Here is an 18,228-nt window from a genome sequence, read left to right as displayed (position 1 = left end):
ATGGCAGGCTGCTTGTAAAAGGGCTCCCAGTGATTCCCACTTCCTAGTATTCACACCCTTCCCTTGAGTGGACACAGTGGCTTGTATCTAATGAGTACAACAGGCGAAGGTGATGGCATAGTATTTCTCTAACTAGGTTGAAAAATACTGTGACTTCACTGTTCCTAACATTCTCTCTCACTCTTGCATCGTTGCCCTATGGTGAGGCCAAGAGCCTTCAAGGAATTCAATGCTACCAATAACCACATAAGTGATCTTGAATTTTTCCCCAACTTAGCCTTTGAATGAGACTGTAGCCTCTGCTGATACCTTGATTGTATCCTCATAGGAAACCCTGAGACAGAGAACCCAGGAAAGCAGCTCAAAGAGTCCTGATGCTCAGAAACTATACGATAATAAATGTTATTCTCCTAAGCTACCAAAGTTTGGGGTAATTTGTTACTCAGCAATAGATAACTAAGACAGCATACGAGAAGCTTGACAATGAATGGCGGGTAAAGATTTAGTAAATGTTAGTATGAAACATTATATGGCTGATGTATGGCTATGTTCATACCCAGAGCAGATATCACTGATTGATCCCGTTTTTTTCTCCCCTGGTTAACCCAGATGCAGCCTCAGAATCCTTTTTAATACAGAACTCCAGGAAGCTCTCAATTGCTTATATGAAACTTACTTGCCAACTCTGATCCAGTCAATACTTCTTATCTCTTCAAGTTTCTCACGTGTAATTTTCCTTTAATGGGAGACCAAGACTTTCTTTCATCTTGAGAGATAGGACTACAAATTGTTAGAACAAATCTGTGAAAATAATAAATGGCTAGCATTGTGTGTTATTCCAAGAATAGATTTTGCTTGAAGTAAGATTTAGAGTCAGAGAGTCCTGGAAACCATAAGAGATAAGAGATAAGTTCATAAGGAGAGTCTGAGAGCACCAAAGATCACTTTCTTTTTTTTACCCCTCATTAAAAAAAATGTTTTTTCATTTTTGAGAGAAAGAGAGAGAGAGAAAGAGAGCGAGCGTGCAGGAGAGGGTCAGAGAGAGAGAGAGAGAGGGAGGGAGGGAGGCGCAGAATCTGAAGTGGGCTCCTGGCTCTGAGCTATCAGCACAGAGCCTGATGCGGGCTGAAACTCATGAACAATGAGATCAGACCTGAGCTGAAGTCGGATGCTTAACCGACTGAGCCACCCAGGCGTCCCTCTTACCCTTCATTTTTAGCCATGATTTGGTCTTTTTGTAGGACTATTATTTAGAACAAATGAGAGAATGGGGAGTAAATTGCTTTGAAAATAATGAAATGCTCTCAGGACTAAGTAGTCTTTTTTTTTTTTTTTAATAGAGAAAATATCCTTTAAATTAGTATGGAAGATTTTTCTTGCCTAACATAATGGTGTGAGTTATTGAAGTAATGCACTTTTAGTTATTCCATACTTTACACATGCTTCATTTTGTTGCCTAAAACAGGGAGATATTTTGGAAACAGAGAGATATCAGGGAGAACGGACCCAAGAGACTGTCCTTTAGATCTATAAGGTGCATACCAAATACCCAAGTGTCTTGAGAAATGTATAATATGACATTACATCTGAGATAAGGTTTGGGATTCTGGATTTTTAAGAAGCTAGTAGGGGATGCTTATGCTGTTGGTCTCCAGACTTCACTTTGAAAAGCCAAAGAGCAATCTCTCTTTTTCTTCAAGGATAGTTGAAGTACTTTGAGGGTTAATACTACTCTCAAGTCCAGGAATCTATGGAGTTGTCAGTTGGCTGATGGGTTTAGGGTGTCTCTGTTTAGCTTGCTCTTTGGCTGGGCACAGAAGAGCAGACAAATGTTAAGTGAGTTAGGAAGCATGAAAACTACCTCACTGCTCTGGGAAGGATGACAAGACTTCAAGAAGCTTAGATAAAACCCTGAATGATGTGACAGGAAACATTTTCGGAAAGAGAAAAGGCAAATAAGTATCATTTATGGAAAGAATAAAATCTCTTTCCAGTGTGTTTTGGGGCAAGTCAAACTGGCACATTATAGAATGTTGCAATGGTTAGAATTTAGTATAAATTCACATCTCTAAGTCCATTTCTCCCTTGATTTTCATAATCTCACAGAAACTCACCTTGTTTAGAAAGGGAAGTAAGAGGTAAAAATAAATCAAATGCTGGTCATGAAAATAGGTTGACCCTACTAAGGTCAGTGGTTGAGTGATTTACATTAAAGATAAATCTTGACTGATAGGGATGACTCATGTGTAACAACTTGTTTTATACACTATTTCCTGAGACAGAATCATCCTTTGCCCTAATATAGTGGATGCATCTGCAGTTGTATGGCTTTCCATTTCCACTGTTATGGGATAGAGAGTATATAGACAAAAGTCATATTGGGCATTGGGTAGAAGATTGGGAAGAGAATAGAGTCCCTAGCATTTCACTCTTTAGGAGCTTCCTTCCAAATCCCTTCCATCATGAAATATTTTCTATGTAATTAACTTACTCTTTAACCCCCCTCCCCCAAACACATCCACACACAATAAATGTCAGGCATTCAGCACATATTAGTGAACAACAAAAGAAAACCAGACCCAGCTTCTACCCATGGGGACTTTACAGTCTAGACAAAAGATTGATACATACTACTCAAGTAAACATAACCATAAGTATGATGGCCTGTAACAGTACTTCCCTTATTGTTTCATTATAGCAAAAGATAAAAATGTGGCATTAAAAACGTTCATAGTTCATGCATTTTTGTCCCCATTTTATTCCCCCTGTCATTTCACCTCTCCCTTCTGTAGGGGCTCAAGGCTTTACTGGCATACCCAGAACCCCCCAGAGGGCCCGTGATCTGATAGACCATATCCAGGGCCAAGATTCTAGCCCTTTATGACTCTCCCTTTAACACAGCTGGTTAAGCTTTCACTAACTCAGCAATCATCCTTCTAGGAACTTGACTAAAAAGATAACCATATGTATGGAGAAAGATCCCTGTGCATAAAAATATTTGGTGTAATTTAAAACAGTAACACTAGAAACTAGCAATGACTAATATACTTGTATAGGGAATTGAGTAAATAAATTGCCATTCGTTCCGGAGATGTAATACTAATTAATGGTAAAAAGAAAAATTATGTGTATACAAATACACATATACTGCAATGTAAAGATGTCTGTAATATATTGTAAGTTTAAAAAACAGGTTACAGAAGAGCTTTCATTAAAAGGAATTCACTTAAGGGGTGCCTGGGTGGCTCAGTCGGTTAAATGTCTGAATCTGGCTCAGATCTTGAGCTCGCAGTCTATGAGTTTAAGCTCTGCATCAGGCTCTGTACTGACAGTTTGGAACCTGGAGCCTGCTTTGGATTCTGTCTCTCTCTGTCTCTCTCTCTGCCCTTCCCCTGCTTGCTGTCTCTGTCTCTCTCAAAAATAAATAAACATTAAGAAAAAAATTTAAGAGGAATTCACTTATGTAACAGTGTACATATGTGTGTTGTGTTTACACATAATCTTTGATATATAGATACATATACATATATTTATACATGTATACCTCATTTTGCCACTTTCATTTTATTGTGTTTTGCTAATATTGTGGTTTTTACAAATTAAACTTTTGTGACAACCCTGGGTTTCTGAGCAAGTCTACTGGTGCCATTTTCCCAAGAGCATTTGCGTACTTCATGTATATATGTGTCACATTTTGGTAATTCAAGCAGTATTTCACACTTTTTCATTGTTATTATATTTGTTATGACGATCTGTGAGCAGTAATCTTTGGTGTTACTACTGTGGCCCAAACCATACTCCAATAAAATGTCGAACAATCAATAAATGTTGTGTGTATTCTGACTCGTCCACTGACTGTTCCTTCGTCTCTCTCCCTGTCCGCAGGCCTCCCTGTTCCCTGAGATACAACAGTATTGAAATTAGGTCAGTTAATAACCCCACAGTGGCATCTTAGTTTTGAAGTGAAAGGAAGAGTCATGTCTTTCACTTTAAGTCAGAAGCTAAAACTGAGTAAGCTCAGTGAAGGAGGCATGTGAAAAGCCAAGACAGGTTGAAGGTTAGGCCTTTTGCACCAGTCAAATTGCAAATACAAAGAAAAAGTTCTTGAAAGAAATTAAATACATGTGAACACATGAATGATAAGAAAGTACAAGAGCTTTATTGCTGATATGGAGAAATTTTAGTGGTCTGGACAGAAAATCAAGCCAGCCACAAAATTCCATTATGTCAAAGTTTAATCCAGAGTAAAGCCCTAACTCTCTTCATTTCCAAGAAGGTTGAGAGAGGTGAGGAAGCTGCAGAAGTTTGAAGCTGGTAGAGGTTGGTTCATGAAGTTTAAGGGAAGAAGCCATCTCCATGAGATAAAAGTCAAGGTGAAGCAGCAAGTGCTGATGTAGAAGCTGCAGCAAGTTATCTAGGTGATCTAAGGTAATTAATACAGATGGCTGCACTAAAAAAAAAAAAACAAAAGAGATTTTCAATATACACAAAACAGCCCTTTGTTAGAAGAAGATTCTATTTCTAACTTCCATAGTTAGAGAGGAGAAGTCAATGCCTGGCTTTAAAGCTTAGAAGAACAGGGTAATTCTTTTGTTTAAAGACTAGTGCAGCTGGTAACTTCAAGTTGAAGCCAATGCTCGTTTACCATTCTGAAAATCCTAGGCTCCTTAAGAATTATGCATGATCTACTTTGCTTGTGCTGTATAAATGGAACAAGAACAAGAACAAAAAGCCTGAATGACAGCTCGTCTGTTTACGACATGCTTTGCTGAATATTTTAAACCTACTGTTACAACCTATTGCTCAGAAAAAAAATATTCTTTTCAAAATATTATTGCTCATTGACAATGAATGCATTTAAGAGCTCTGGTGGAGATGTATGAGATTTATGCTATTTGCATGCCTGCTAACACAACATCCATTCCATTGCCCAAGTAATTTTTGCTTTCAAATCTTATTATTTAAGAAATACATTTTATAAGCCTATAGCTGTCATTGATAGTGAGTCCTCTGATAATCTAGGCAAGGTAAATTGGCATGGATTCACCATTCTAGACACCATTAAAAATATGACTCATGGGAAGAGGTCAAAATATCAACTTGAATAGGAGTTTGAAAGAAGTTGATTCCAACCCTCATGGCTGACTTTGAGGGGTTCAAGACTTCAGTGGAGAAATTAACTGCAGATGTGGTAGAAACAACAAGAGAACTAGAATTAGAAGTGGAGCCTGAAGATGTGACTGAATTGCTGCAATCTCATGATAAAACGTGAATGGATGAGTAGTTGCTTTTTATGGATAAGCAAAGAAAGTGGTTTCTTAAGATGGAATCTATTCCTGGTGAAGATGTGGTGAAGATTGTTGAAATGACAACAAATGATTTAGAATATTTACATAAACTTCATTGATAAAGCAGCAGCAGGGTTTGAGAGGACCGGTTTCAAATTTGAAAAAAGTTCTACTGTGGGTAAAATGCTATCAAAGAGAAACACATGCTACAGAGAAACTGTGAAAAGAAGAGTCAATTGAAGAGGCAAACTTTATTGTTATCTTATTTTCAGAAATTGCCACTGCCACTCACCTGCAACCACCATCAGCAACCACCACCCTGATCAGTCAGCAGCCACCAACATCAAGGCAAGACCTTCCACAAGCAAAAAGATTACAACTCTTTGAAAGCTCAGTGATGGCTAGCACTTTTTAGCAATAAAGTATTTTAAATTAAGGTGTGTACATTTTTTTTTTTTTTTTTAGACATAGTGCTATTTCACATTTAAACAGACTATAGTGTAGTGTAAACATAACTTTTTTTTTTTTAATTTTTTTTTCAACGTTTATTTATTTTTGGGACAGAGAGAGACAGAGCATGAACGGGGGATGGGCAGAGAGAGAGGGAGACACAGAATCGGAAACAGGCTCCAGGCTCTGAGCCATCAGCTCAGAGCCTGACGCTGGGCTCGAACTCACGGACTGCGAGATCGTGACCTGGCTGAAGTCTGACGCTTAACCGACTGCGCCACCCAGGCGCCCCTAAACATAACTTTTATATGCACTGGGAAACCAAGTCATTTGACTTGTTTTATTGTGGTATTTGCTTTATTGTGGTGGTCTGGAGCTAAACCCCCAGTATCTCTGAGTTATGCTTGTATACATGGGTTTGTAATTTATCTCCAGGAGCACTTCTCTGGATGCACATCTGTATCCTGTGTCTCAGTCATCACTGGGGCTAACTAATGAACTCAAATTGAGGAGCCTAAAACAGTATAACTTGGCCAGATAGCATATTTTTACTATAGCTGAGACCTTCAAAGCCCAAGTCAGGGGTTTTTGTGGAAATTTTAGGTAGATTGCTAATAGATTTGGGGGCAAGAAGATCTTTTTGCATCTCCTCAATCACTTCATATAAAATTCAAATATAAGAATACACATAGCTCACAGGTGACTAAAAGCAGAATGGAGACATCTGAGGAAATGTTACCTTCTTTTGGCTGAACAAAACAAGAGCTACACCTGAATGTTAGTCAACATACAGAATAGTGAATGTGGGAGTTATTTTAATAGAATTATCTCTTATTGATAATTTTCAGACATAAAGTCAAATTCTTTAACAAATTTTTGGTTTTAGCTTTTCCTGTCAATTTCTTTTTATACAGGTGGAAGATTTTATTAAGCCTCAGTATCTACAGAGTTGTTCATGTCTTTGTGAATATCCCAGACAAATTAAAAAGTCAAATTAGCAATGCATATTTAATACTACTTTGTAGTTTTTTTTTTTTTAAGTTGGCAGCAATGCTTAGTTTTTGAGGAGGAGTTTATAATTATGCAAATTGGAGAAACAGTCTGCATATGGTATAATAATGCCTTGGGTTTTATATCCAGAGTCAAAAATATTTCTAATATTTCTTCAATTTATCAGTGACTTTGGGGGAGGTTAGCCAAGGCTGGGTGCCTGCTTTTTCTCCAGTAGTGAAGTATATGACACCTTAGAACTTAGGTACCTATGCAAACTTTCATCTTGCAGGAAATATCACTAAGATTTGCCTAGTATTGCCTTATAGCAGATAGCATTGATTGTTTTTACAATAACTTTTCATCCTTCATTTATCCTTTTAAACAAGACATTAATTATGTTCAGATATTCTCTCTTCTATGTGACCGTGTACTTCAGAGGATATAGGTCCTATCCCTAGCCTCAGGAAGGGATGCATGATTTGGTTTAATCCAATCTAACTGGTCCCATCTGCTTTGCAAGGTATTGATTCAAGCAGGGTATTTGTTCATTGGCTTCTGGCCAGTGAACATGAGTAAAAGCCTATTGAGGGATTTCTGGAAAGGCTGATAAAAAGAAATAAATGAAAGAGACAGCCCACTGAAGAGTTTAAAATCCAAATTATGATGACACTTTTGAGCTACTCAATTAACCAACTATGGACCTATCCTACTTTAGGACTTCTTGTTCTGAGTGCTAATAACATTTTTCTTTGCTTTACTTTTTATTATTCAAGCCATCTTGAGTCTGTATTTTCTGTTATTTGCAGCCATGAACACACCTTGAGTGGTCTGCAAGTTGACAGTTCCTATATTGCTCTGTGGTGTGTGTATGTGTGTGTGTGTGTGTGTGTGTGTGTGTGTGTGTGTGTGTGTAAGTGATGAGGGGAAAGAAATGTAAGCCATATACCTGGCATTCGATTTAACAATGAAGCCAGTTGATGTTTGTTTAAATGAATTGGAGGAAGGAATGGTAGTTTAATAAAGCTCATTTTGGTACCAGAGAGCAGTCCATATTCTATAACTAATAAACAACAGAAAAAACTACTCACTATTCACACTGTTGTCATTGAAACAAGTGTCACCAGTTCCAATCCTTTTATCAAGGCAAGGCTGCAAGAAACAGAGAGAAAATATATACAAAATATACAATCTCATTTTGGCATCAGGCAGTAATCAAGTATTTTGCCTTCTTCTCTCCAGGTGCATGGTTCCAGCTTTAAACAAACTCCACAGATCTGGATATTTTCCCAGGAAGTTGTTTCAATAAGAACAGTTTATTCCTATCAGGGAATCAAGTCTACCACTGTATCTGCTATGGTCTGGAATGTACATCATGTTCCCAGAGACTCCAGCTAAATGCCTAATTGTTTCATAAAATGTGTACTGGCCCAGCCACTCAGTGCATTTCATCTCCTTTGCCACATCAACTGGTTCAGAAATGAGCATAAGACCTGCAGCAGGCCAATGAAAGTCAGTCCCAAAACTCAAGTGGACAATGTAGGGGAAGAGAAGATCTCTTTTGACTGTACTTAGAAAGGTGAGGAAGCACCTGGAGCTGCTGGCTCCAATGAGGAAAATGAAGTCTGCAGTTCTGAGTGATGGATACCAAGCCCTGATATTGTGTGGGCAACTGGATCCAGCTATGATTTAGATGCTTGAACTTTCCAGTTGTGTGAACTAATACATGCATGCTTTTGATTAAGCTCACTGGGTTTTCTGTTTCTCCTAATCAAGAATCTTCACTAATACAGGAAGGTAGGTCAGGAATACCTCATTCTCACTTTACAAAGTATGAAATGGAAGCTTGGAAAAATGTTAAGTTGGGGAGGTCCACGACCTCTAAAATTCAAGGGCTCCTTCCATTGTAGGCTACACTCCACTTATTCAGTGAGTCATTACAGTAAAATGGGAAGAATTTTCACATTCAATGCTATCTTTAATGATTTTAACATTTCTGCTTTTGAGAAAATGGATGAATCTCCCACAGGGCTACCAAGGGAGATAATCTATATTAACTTAGCAAAGTAAAGATGGTTATACACATACAGTATAAAAGGCTATGGTAGGTGTTTTGGATTTGTGCAGATCTTCTCCCCCAAGGATCTGTCCAGGCTGCTCTGGACAGGCTCTGATGGCTCTGATTGAAGCCCACTCTCCCCAGGGGACTGCTGCACTGAGTCTATGGACCATCTCTGTTTTCTCAGTCATCCTCATGCCAGCCTTATCTACTGGTCTGTAGCTGGACTGGTTTCAAACTCTCCACTCAGCAGACTGACCTGTGCAGTGCCCTGTCCATCTGCACTGAGTCACTTAGCAGAGATCACAAAGAGGAAGCCCACAACCCAATCCCACTCCTCCATGTGTTTTGTTTGATTCACATTTTTTTGATCTACATTTAAACATTGAAAAAGCTTACAAAAAAAATAAGGTTTCAAGCTTCACTTGAACAAAATCAGAGGCACCTGGGTGACTTAGACAGTTAAGCGTCTGATTTTGACTCAGGTCATGATCTCACGGTTCAGGGGTTTGAGCCCTGCATTGGACTGGAGGCTGACAGCTCAGAGCCTGGAGCTGCTTAGGATTCTGTGTCTCCCTCTCTGTCTGTGCCTCCCCCGCTCATGCTCGGTCTTTCTTTCACACTCTCTCTCTTTCAAAAATAAACATTAAAAATTTTTTTTAAAAAAATCAAAAAGACTGTCAACTGTGTGCATTGCCACAGGGTGACACGGGCCAAATCTGAGTGGTATCTGAGTCCTTTAGATGTATTTCCTTCCTTCACTCTATTCCCCATCTGGTCTCCTTTTCTCATTTCTGCCAACAACCTGGCTACAGTAAACATAGACATTTTCAACCCTTGTCCTAACTTTCCTTTGACCTATTTGGGGCTAACCCAACTGAGATGCCACCTTGCCCTCCAGTGGCCATGTCTGGAAGTATCCTGTTTCCAGCCAGGTTCCCACCTCAGGCTCCAGTCCTTCCAGAAATAAAATCACATCATGTGCGATTTCATTTTATTATATCCTTATTCTTGATACATCCTCCAAATCCTCTGTAAAAATAGGACTTATTTATTTGAATCAGAAAGTCAAATTTTCTAAAAGCTCTTTTGAAAATAAAGCTGCCCTGTGTCCTGCAGGAGAGAGGGACTTGAGGGAGGCTGTATGGCATAATCAGCTAGGCACAAGATGAGAATTCAGAAGAGTTTGTGACTTGGTGAACTTTCATAAATGATTTCCTTCTCCCTACCTCAGTTTTTCCATCTATCAAGAGAAGAAGTTGAGCTAGATTAGAAGTTGTAAACTGGTGGCCTACAAGATGTATCCAGCCAATAGATAGCACTTTTTTCCATTGCAACAGCTACAAAGGATATTTTGAATAAGAATCCAGACTTAGAAAAGAATACGGACTTGTCAGATCTAGCGACCCTTGACAGTGAGCCAGCATTCCCACATGACACTGGCGGTTGGATGGGTTCATCCCAGTCTTCACCCACTTCCTAGTGGACACATCCGCATATCCTGACCAGTTGCTTCAGTCATTTACATCCCTGCCTGCCCTTGTAGGCATTTGTTCTTGCCACCCTTGGATAACATGACCTCTGCGAACACATTGTCAGTCCCAATTCTGTGAATTGAGACCAGTGATCTGAGAGTTGGAGACCATGTGGAGAAGAGAAAAATGTGAACAAAAAGATCTCACTGTGCCATTTCAGTAAACCTCAATGAATCACTCCTCCTCTCCACTTGGCCCAGAGTTGAAACAGCAAGACGCCCAGGCCTTTGTGAAGGTCCCACTACATGGTTAAACCTGAAAAGGCAACAGCTTGGTTTTGAAAGTAGCAAGAAATATTCTTCCGTTGGGGTTGCTAGCTGATTCTCTAAGTAATTTGCAATTCAAGTGTCTCTTTGTTTTGTATGAAAATTTGCTGCTATTTGGAAAGTGGGGAAGAGCTAAATTGCATCCTGCTGGTTTTACTTTGACTGTATCAAAAAAGAAACTGTTAATCTGGTTCCATAATTAACTTTCCTGTTCTAAAAAGGCCCTGGGAGAGAGTCCAGAGAGTGGCTGTCAACTCCCTGCTTCTCTCCTCAATAACTCCTTTCAACAGGATGCCCTGAAAAGGAGGATGGATCCAGGTGGACATTGGTCTTGATTTTCTCTTTCTTGGATTTTTCTTCCCCTTTCTTCCCAATCCAACCAACATTTATTGAGCCCTTACTGTGGGTCAGGCGCTATGTGACCAGAGTGGTTACGAAAATAAATAAATTCCTGTGGAGCTGCCAGAGAACGTAAGTTTCCTTCCATCCATCCATCCATCCATCCATCCATCCATCCATCCATCCATCTGTTCAAAATGTGTTAGTTTCCTTTTTTATATGCTAGACACTGTGCTAGGCATTGGTATGTGATAAATGCAACAATGACTTAATCAGCATCCAAGAATTCTAAAATGAAGAGATGACTTCTGATTGAGGCCATAATAGGTGGCTTCATGGAGAAGATATTGGTTTTGATCCCTGTGATATCTGCATATGTACATGTGTGTGCACATATACTCACATGTGCGCATAAAATGCTAAAGGGACAGGGTAACTGACACAAGCAATGGCAGATAGGAGCCTGGAAATAAAGTTTGACAATCAAGGGGAGACCACTTTGGCATTACCAGAGGGTTTGGACTAACATTAAGAGAAAATGCCCATTGACTGTCAGGAACTTTACTAAGCACTATTTATCTATTATCTCAATGAAACCTCACAATGTCAAGTAGTAATTATTGGTTATATGCTACAGACAGGAGACAGACTTAGGTAAGTCTGAGTTACCAGGGAACACACTGGTAGGATAAATGGCAGAGGTGGGACCTGGATCCACATGTGACTTTAGAGCATAAGCTTTTAAGCATAGGCCACATTGACTACTGGGAAAAAAAGATTGAAGAGGGACTTGGATGTCTACCAATTAATCAATAATGCATTCATTCATTTATTCATGTAATATGTATTTGTTACTACCTATGAAAAGCAGGACTCTGAGAGCTGGGGAGTAAAGAAAAAAGGACAGATGAGGTCCTTGTCCACTTGGAGCTTACATTCCATTGATCTCACACTGAAGTGCCTCTTTCCTCCAAGTGCATCAGGGACAAAGTACAAAAATCAAACCATAATGTTTTAAAAAAAAAATTTTTTTAATGTTTATTTTGAGAGAGAGAGAGGGAGAGAGAGAAAAGAGATAGGGAGGAAGTGGGGGAGGGGCAGAGAGAGAGGGAGACACAGAATCCAAAGCAAGTTCTAGGCTCTGAGCTGTCAACACAGAGCCCAACATGGGACTTGAACTCGTGAACCACAAGACCATGATCTGAGCCAAAGTTGGATGTTTAACCGACTGAGCCACCCAGGCACCCCAAACCATAATGAGTTTTTTTTTTTAATTTTTTTTCAACGTTTATTTTTGGGACAGAGAGAGACAGAGCATGAACGGGGGAGGGGCAGAGAGAGAGGGAGACACAGAATCGGAAACAGGCTCCAGGCTCTGAACCATCAGCTCAGAGCCTGACGCGGGCTCGAACCCACGGACCGCGAGATCCTGACCTGGCTGAAGTCGGACGCTTAGCCGACTGCGCCACCCAGGCGCCCCCATAATGAGTTTTTAAGGAGAGCATTACCAATCAGAAGACTTCTTCAGCTCCATCCAGATAATTTAGATGGTACTCCATCTCCTCATTTTCTTGGAGGAGCATCTATTCCCTTCTTTCTCTTCTCTCTGAAATTACTTCCTTGGGTAGAATACATCCATTTTCCAATCCTATCCTCAAATCTGACCTGAAACAATCTGTAAGGAACTTGCTCTTTGCAACCTACTCAGTAGACCTAAGTAATTTTTCAGAGTTTCCCAGGCCCTTTCAGCTGCAGACTTTAAGGAAGGTTTGAGACAGATACTAGTATTAGCTCTGGTCCCAACCCCACACTTCTTGGAAAAAACTCCCAGTATTCACCAAATTTGGCCTGCAATCTGGCCCATCAAAAACCTACTACATGTTTCTATGAAGCTGACACATCGCCCAATTTTCTTTGGAGTTTGGGCAAATACACTGTATTATTCCTGAGAATTGGAGGAGACCAGGATACCTGATTAGGTCAAGGCTACCAAGGACCCCAAGCATCCAGTATAGATGACCTCTTGGGTAATAACACCTGTTAAGTGAGGAGGACAGCTGAAACAAGATATTAAATTGATAGGAGAAGAAAGGTACACTGAGGGAACTTCATGTTCTCAGACTATGACTGATATCCAAAAATGTGCAGGCTCTTTGGGAGCCTGTTGCCTGTCAATTTGTTACCTTACAAAAGGAGCTTTGAAGATGAAATTTAAGGTTACAGACCTTAAGACAGGGAGGTTATCCTGGATCATTTTGGTAGGCTGTAAATGTGGAAAATGCAGGCAGAGATATGCAGTGTTGGAAAAAGACTTAGGAGAGATTTGAAATGTGAGATGGATTGATCGACTATTGCTGGTTTAACGATGGAGGAAGGGGACCATGAACCAAGGAATGTGGATAGCCTCTAGAAGCTGGAAATAGTCTTTAGCCAAAAACTAGCAAAGAAATGGGAGCTCTTAGTCTTATATCTGCAAGGAACTAAATTCATCCAACAACCGGAATGAGAAAGAAGACGGATTTTCCCCAAGAACCTCCTGGGAGGGACATCCCTTGTTGACACCTTGATTTTAGTGCAGTGAGACCTATGTTGGATTTCTGACTTATAAAACTGTAATATGAATAATGTTGTGTTGCTTTAAGCCTCCAAGTTTGTGGTAATGTGTATGGTAGCAATAGGGCACTAATGTCCTTTTGGTTTACCCCCCATCCATTGTTAAGTTTGATTTAGTACCAGGTGGGGCATGTAAGCTACTTGTGCTGAGGACTTGGTGTGATTGAATGTGACATAAAACTCCAAATAGCAGTGGCTTAAACATTTTTGTTTGTTTTTGTTTTAAAGAAGTCTGGAGGTAGGCACTTCATGGCTTTCTACTCAGGGATTTTATAGAGTAATCAGGAAAACCAGGCTAATTTTAACTTTCTGTTCTGCCACTTTCAAGGTTAGTTCTCATTCTTCTGACTCAATATGGATACCAGAGCTCTAGTTATCACATTTGAATTGCAGGTAGGAGGAAGGAGAGCGTGCAAAGGAAAACTATTTCTTCACAAATACTTCTCAGAGGTTGTATACAATGCCTCCACTTATATCTCATTGGCCCAAAATTAGTCACATGATCACATATAACTCTAAATAAGGCTATGGAGGGCAATATGCTCAACTAAAAGAATTGTCTTCAGTAAGAAAATAGAGAATATATTTGGAAAGATAACCAAAAATACCTACTTTTATATAGTTATTCTTTCCACGGGGGGTGGGGAGTATTGCTGGATGGTTCTCAAATGGTCATAGGTATGAAAATGGGATGCCAGTTCTTTCCCCTGTGGTGCTTAAAGGCCCATCTCTCCCTCTTCCCAGCCCTTTTTCTTAAATTTATAGTTTTACTGAATCTTAAGGACCCATTTCAAATTTTACCTCATCCAAGAATTTTTCCTCAAGTCCACTCAGAGGAGGAAAAAACAACCCTTCCTTAAACTTTTATAACACTGGGTTTATATTTACTCCTTGTCATACTTCACCTTATTGTGAGGGTTATTACTGTATGCGAAAGTGTTTCTTGCCTTCTGGAATGCAGGTCATTGTCTTTTTTTTTTTTTAAGTTTTTTAATGTTTATTCATTTTTGAGAGATAAAGAGAGACAATGCAAGTGGGGGAGGGGCAGAGAGAGAGGGAGACACAGAATCTGAAGCAAGCTCCAAGCTCTGAGCTGTCAGCACAGAGTCCAACGTGGGGCTCAAACCCATGAACTGTGAGATTATGACCTGGGCTGAAGTCGGACGCTTAACTGACAGAGCTACCCAGACACCCCTGCAGGTCATTGATTACACATAGTTGAAAGCCTGAAACATGGCATGGACTCGGTATATGCATGCCATAGCAGAGATTGCTAGTTTGTCCTCCAGTAACCATAATCCCCTTTTCCTAGAAATAACCCCCTTTCCTTGGCCTAAGTGTTGTGTACACGGCTGTCCAACTGGGTATTTCAGTGCTCTAACCCTTGGGGTTATGTGTGACTATGTGACTAAGTTAGGGCCAACGGAGCATGAATAGGAGTGATATTTGAAAATTATCTCTCATCTTCATAAAGATAAATCTACTTGTCAGGACTTTTCCTCTCAGGCACCTTCCTGGTGGCTGGCAAAAAGTATAGGAGTTTCCTAGGAAGCCATATGATGAAGAAGCCGCAGGTCAGCCTGTGACTCAGACCTAGACCACTCTCTCACTTTTGGACTGTGAGGGATACACAGGTTTGCTCTTCTAAGCTGTTGTGCTTGGTCTCCATGATAGCAGTTTATCTGTGCCTTAACTCATTCACCCGATTAACGGAATTGGTCTCTTGGTCTGTGGACAGAGTCCGGCTTCCTTTCCACTTGTCATTTTCTAGGGGGTGGCACCTGGGTTAAAATGATGAAAGTACTGAACGTACAAATGAAGTGCTTGTGCCCTGCCTTGAAAGCAGCCAAGGGCATGAGGTGGGAGAGAGTTGTGAGCTCTATCATTCTGGTTAGCTAGAAGAGTTAAGTAAATAGGTTCATGCCTAGCATTTTATTATTTCTGCTAAAGTCACTCTTGAAAATATCTTTTAATCAGAAATATGTATAGGCTTTCTAAATAATGTTTTGTATCAAAATCCACTGCTGATTTATTCTTCTCAAACCTCTCATTTTACAAAATTGTCTTTTGCTACCTAAGCATTTCTTGCCATTCAAAACTTTCTTTATAAAGTTTTATTTTTATTTTTTTTTTACCATACCCCTTTAAAAGCCTATTTAGACAATTCTGCTGATCATTCATTTCCTAGCTGACTATTAACAGTGAAATGCCTTGTGTTTGTATGCTGTTTAATACATTTCAAAGCCCTTTCACAGTCTAACAACGTTTAATCATGAAAGAAGCCTGGTAAGTTATGCAGAAGTATTAGTATTCCTGCTCCCTAGATCAACAGTCCTCAACAATAGTGTGGTATAACAGTAGCATTTAGTTATCCATTGTGAAGTATGTTATAATGCAAATCATGTGGGGTTTTTTTCCAGATAATAAAATGTCCTTCTTTTAATTCATTCTATCAATACAATAGACAGCTTTTCAGAAGAAATGTTCTAGGAACTGTCTTCAGCATAGGGAAAACAGTGGTGAATAAGAGAGACAATATCCCTGCTCCTAAGGATCTGGTGGGTAGTAGATGAATTAAGAGAGTAAATATCTACTGTCTCATCTATCCTACGTTAACTCCTTTCTTTGGGAAACTGCTTCCCTGTTGCTCCCACCATGTGATTCTAATGGGGCTGTTGACCACAAAGGGAGTCCTGCCATTTCTGAGTGTGTTCCTCTGGCTACAATGATTGGTTCAAGAGAGGTCACATGACCCAAACCTGCACCAACAAAATGTTTTCTGAGGTTTACACTTTAGTACTAAGGAAGAGATAGAAGCCCTTTGATTTGTCATTACTGCTTGGATGGTGTAATCTTGGAGCTATCTTTTGCTCCATATCTTTTGCTACATGGAATGAGCCATTTTTGCAATAGAAAAGTAGAACCAAGAAAGACAGGTGGTGGGGAGGTGAAGAGGCAGGCATTGAGGGGTAGGTAGTCACAGCAATTTGGAAGACAGACAGACTAGTTGGACCAGACACTAAAATAATGACTGGCCCATAGTAGGTACTCATTACTTATTTGTTGAAATGGTAAATGAAAAAGAGAGATCTGAACACTACTTTTGAGCTCCTTTGTCTGGGAATCCTTATCACCCCAGAGTGTTGAGCAGAGGAGATGCTCAAGACATTTTTTTTTTAATGAGTGAATGACATGATCTTGACTGTATCTTCAGCTAGGTGGAAAGGAGTTCAAAACTGAAAAAAAATTCCACTATCTTATTTTGTCATAAATTTCACCCATTCTCGAAGTACTGCAGAGCAGAGTTGTAAGTAAAGAACAAGAGCTTAGATATCAGGAAGGCCTGGCTTTTATTTCTGGCTTTATTAGCAGCAAGCTATATGATTGTTGAGAAAATGATAACCACCCCCTTCTAAGGGTTTTTGAGGAGGACGTACTGATATAAGTGTGAAGATTTAAGCACAGAAGTTGACATGTAATCAAAAGTTATAATGCTACCTGTAGTCATTAAACCAATTTTTATTGAGTGAGTGTCTTCTAGGCCTGGGGATGCAGGAAGATCAGACAGATGAGGGCCTAATCCTCAAGGAGCTTCTGTTTGAGTGGGAAGGATATGACAACAAAATAAAAAACAAATAAATGAACAACTAACTTGAGGCAGTAATTCAGGCCATGGGTATTAACGTAGGATAAAGCACAAAAGTGATGAGAACTCAGGCTTGAATCAGGGCAGAATGAGATGTAAGTCCATTTCCTGAAAGAGTATCTGATCCTACTCTCCCTTGGTGACTTTGTCCATTCCCATGGCTTTCTTAAATATCATCTATAGGCTGGTGATTCTTTAATTATATCTCCAGGTTAGACCATGGTCTTGAGCTCTAAACTCATATATTCGATACCTGATTTGACATCTCCACTTTGGTGTTTCATAGGCTTATCTTACTTAACATGGCACTACAAGATCTCTTCATGATCTGGTTCTACTTGTCCTCCCCAGAATTGTTCCTTCCTTATTCTCCATCATCTCTGTAAATGCACCACCATCCATCCATTTGCTCCTCACTTGCCTTTTTTGTTCCTGTCCAACATTTAGTACATCAATCCAGTCTTATAGGATCTACTTCCTAACGGTACCTCAGATCTGTCCTCACATTTCCATATGTACAGTCACTACCCAAGTCCAGCTTCCACCATCTGCTGCTCAGGCCAGTACTATAGACTCCTAACAGGTCTATTGCCCTCCTATAATATCTGCTCCACAGATTTTTAAAAATGCAAATTAGTCTCTCCTCTCCCAACACACATACTTATAACAAACACTTCAATCCTTTGTACTTTCCGCCTCTGGATTGCAAGATGAAAAGTGGCACCTGCCCACCTCTACAATCTTATGCCATTTACCTTGACATCCAGCTCTAAGTTCTGGCCATATTGGCCTTCTAACTGTTCTAAAAACATGACAAGCTCACTAGCTCCTTTAGAGCATTTCACTTAAATTTTGGAGACCTTGTCTAATTCTTCTACCTAAAGTAGAATAATCAATAATAGACTCCCTCACAGCATTCTATCTTATTCATAGCAGTTTTCAAATTTCAAAATAGCTCTCTCTTGTTTTATTATTATTATTGTTGTCTGTCTTTCCCATATTATAGTATATTACACAAAGATAAGAAATACATTCATCTTGC

General features: G+C 39.6%; 1 protein-coding gene across 2 annotated transcripts in view; it reads right to left on the bottom strand.

Annotated features, from left to right (window-relative positions):
* ATP10B (ATPase phospholipid transporting 10B (putative)) overlaps positions 1–18,228 on the bottom strand; it is a 334,425-nt gene that overhangs the window by 186,353 nt on the left and 129,844 nt on the right. For both annotated transcript variants that reach the window (XM_045035992.1, XR_006584372.1), the window contains exon 4: positions 7,820–7,880. In XM_045035992.1, the coding sequence (XP_044891927.1) occupies positions 7,820–7,880 (61 nt within the window). The remainder of the gene's footprint in view (positions 1–7,819; positions 7,881–18,228) is intronic.

Source organism: Felis catus, chromosome A1 (assembly GCF_018350175.1).
Source record: "Felis catus isolate Fca126 chromosome A1, F.catus_Fca126_mat1.0, whole genome shotgun sequence".
NCBI classification, from domain to species: domain Eukaryota; kingdom Metazoa; phylum Chordata; class Mammalia; order Carnivora; family Felidae; genus Felis; species Felis catus.
The sequence above is the reverse complement of the archived record's forward strand: the minus strand, read 5'-3'. Positions and strand labels throughout refer to the sequence as shown.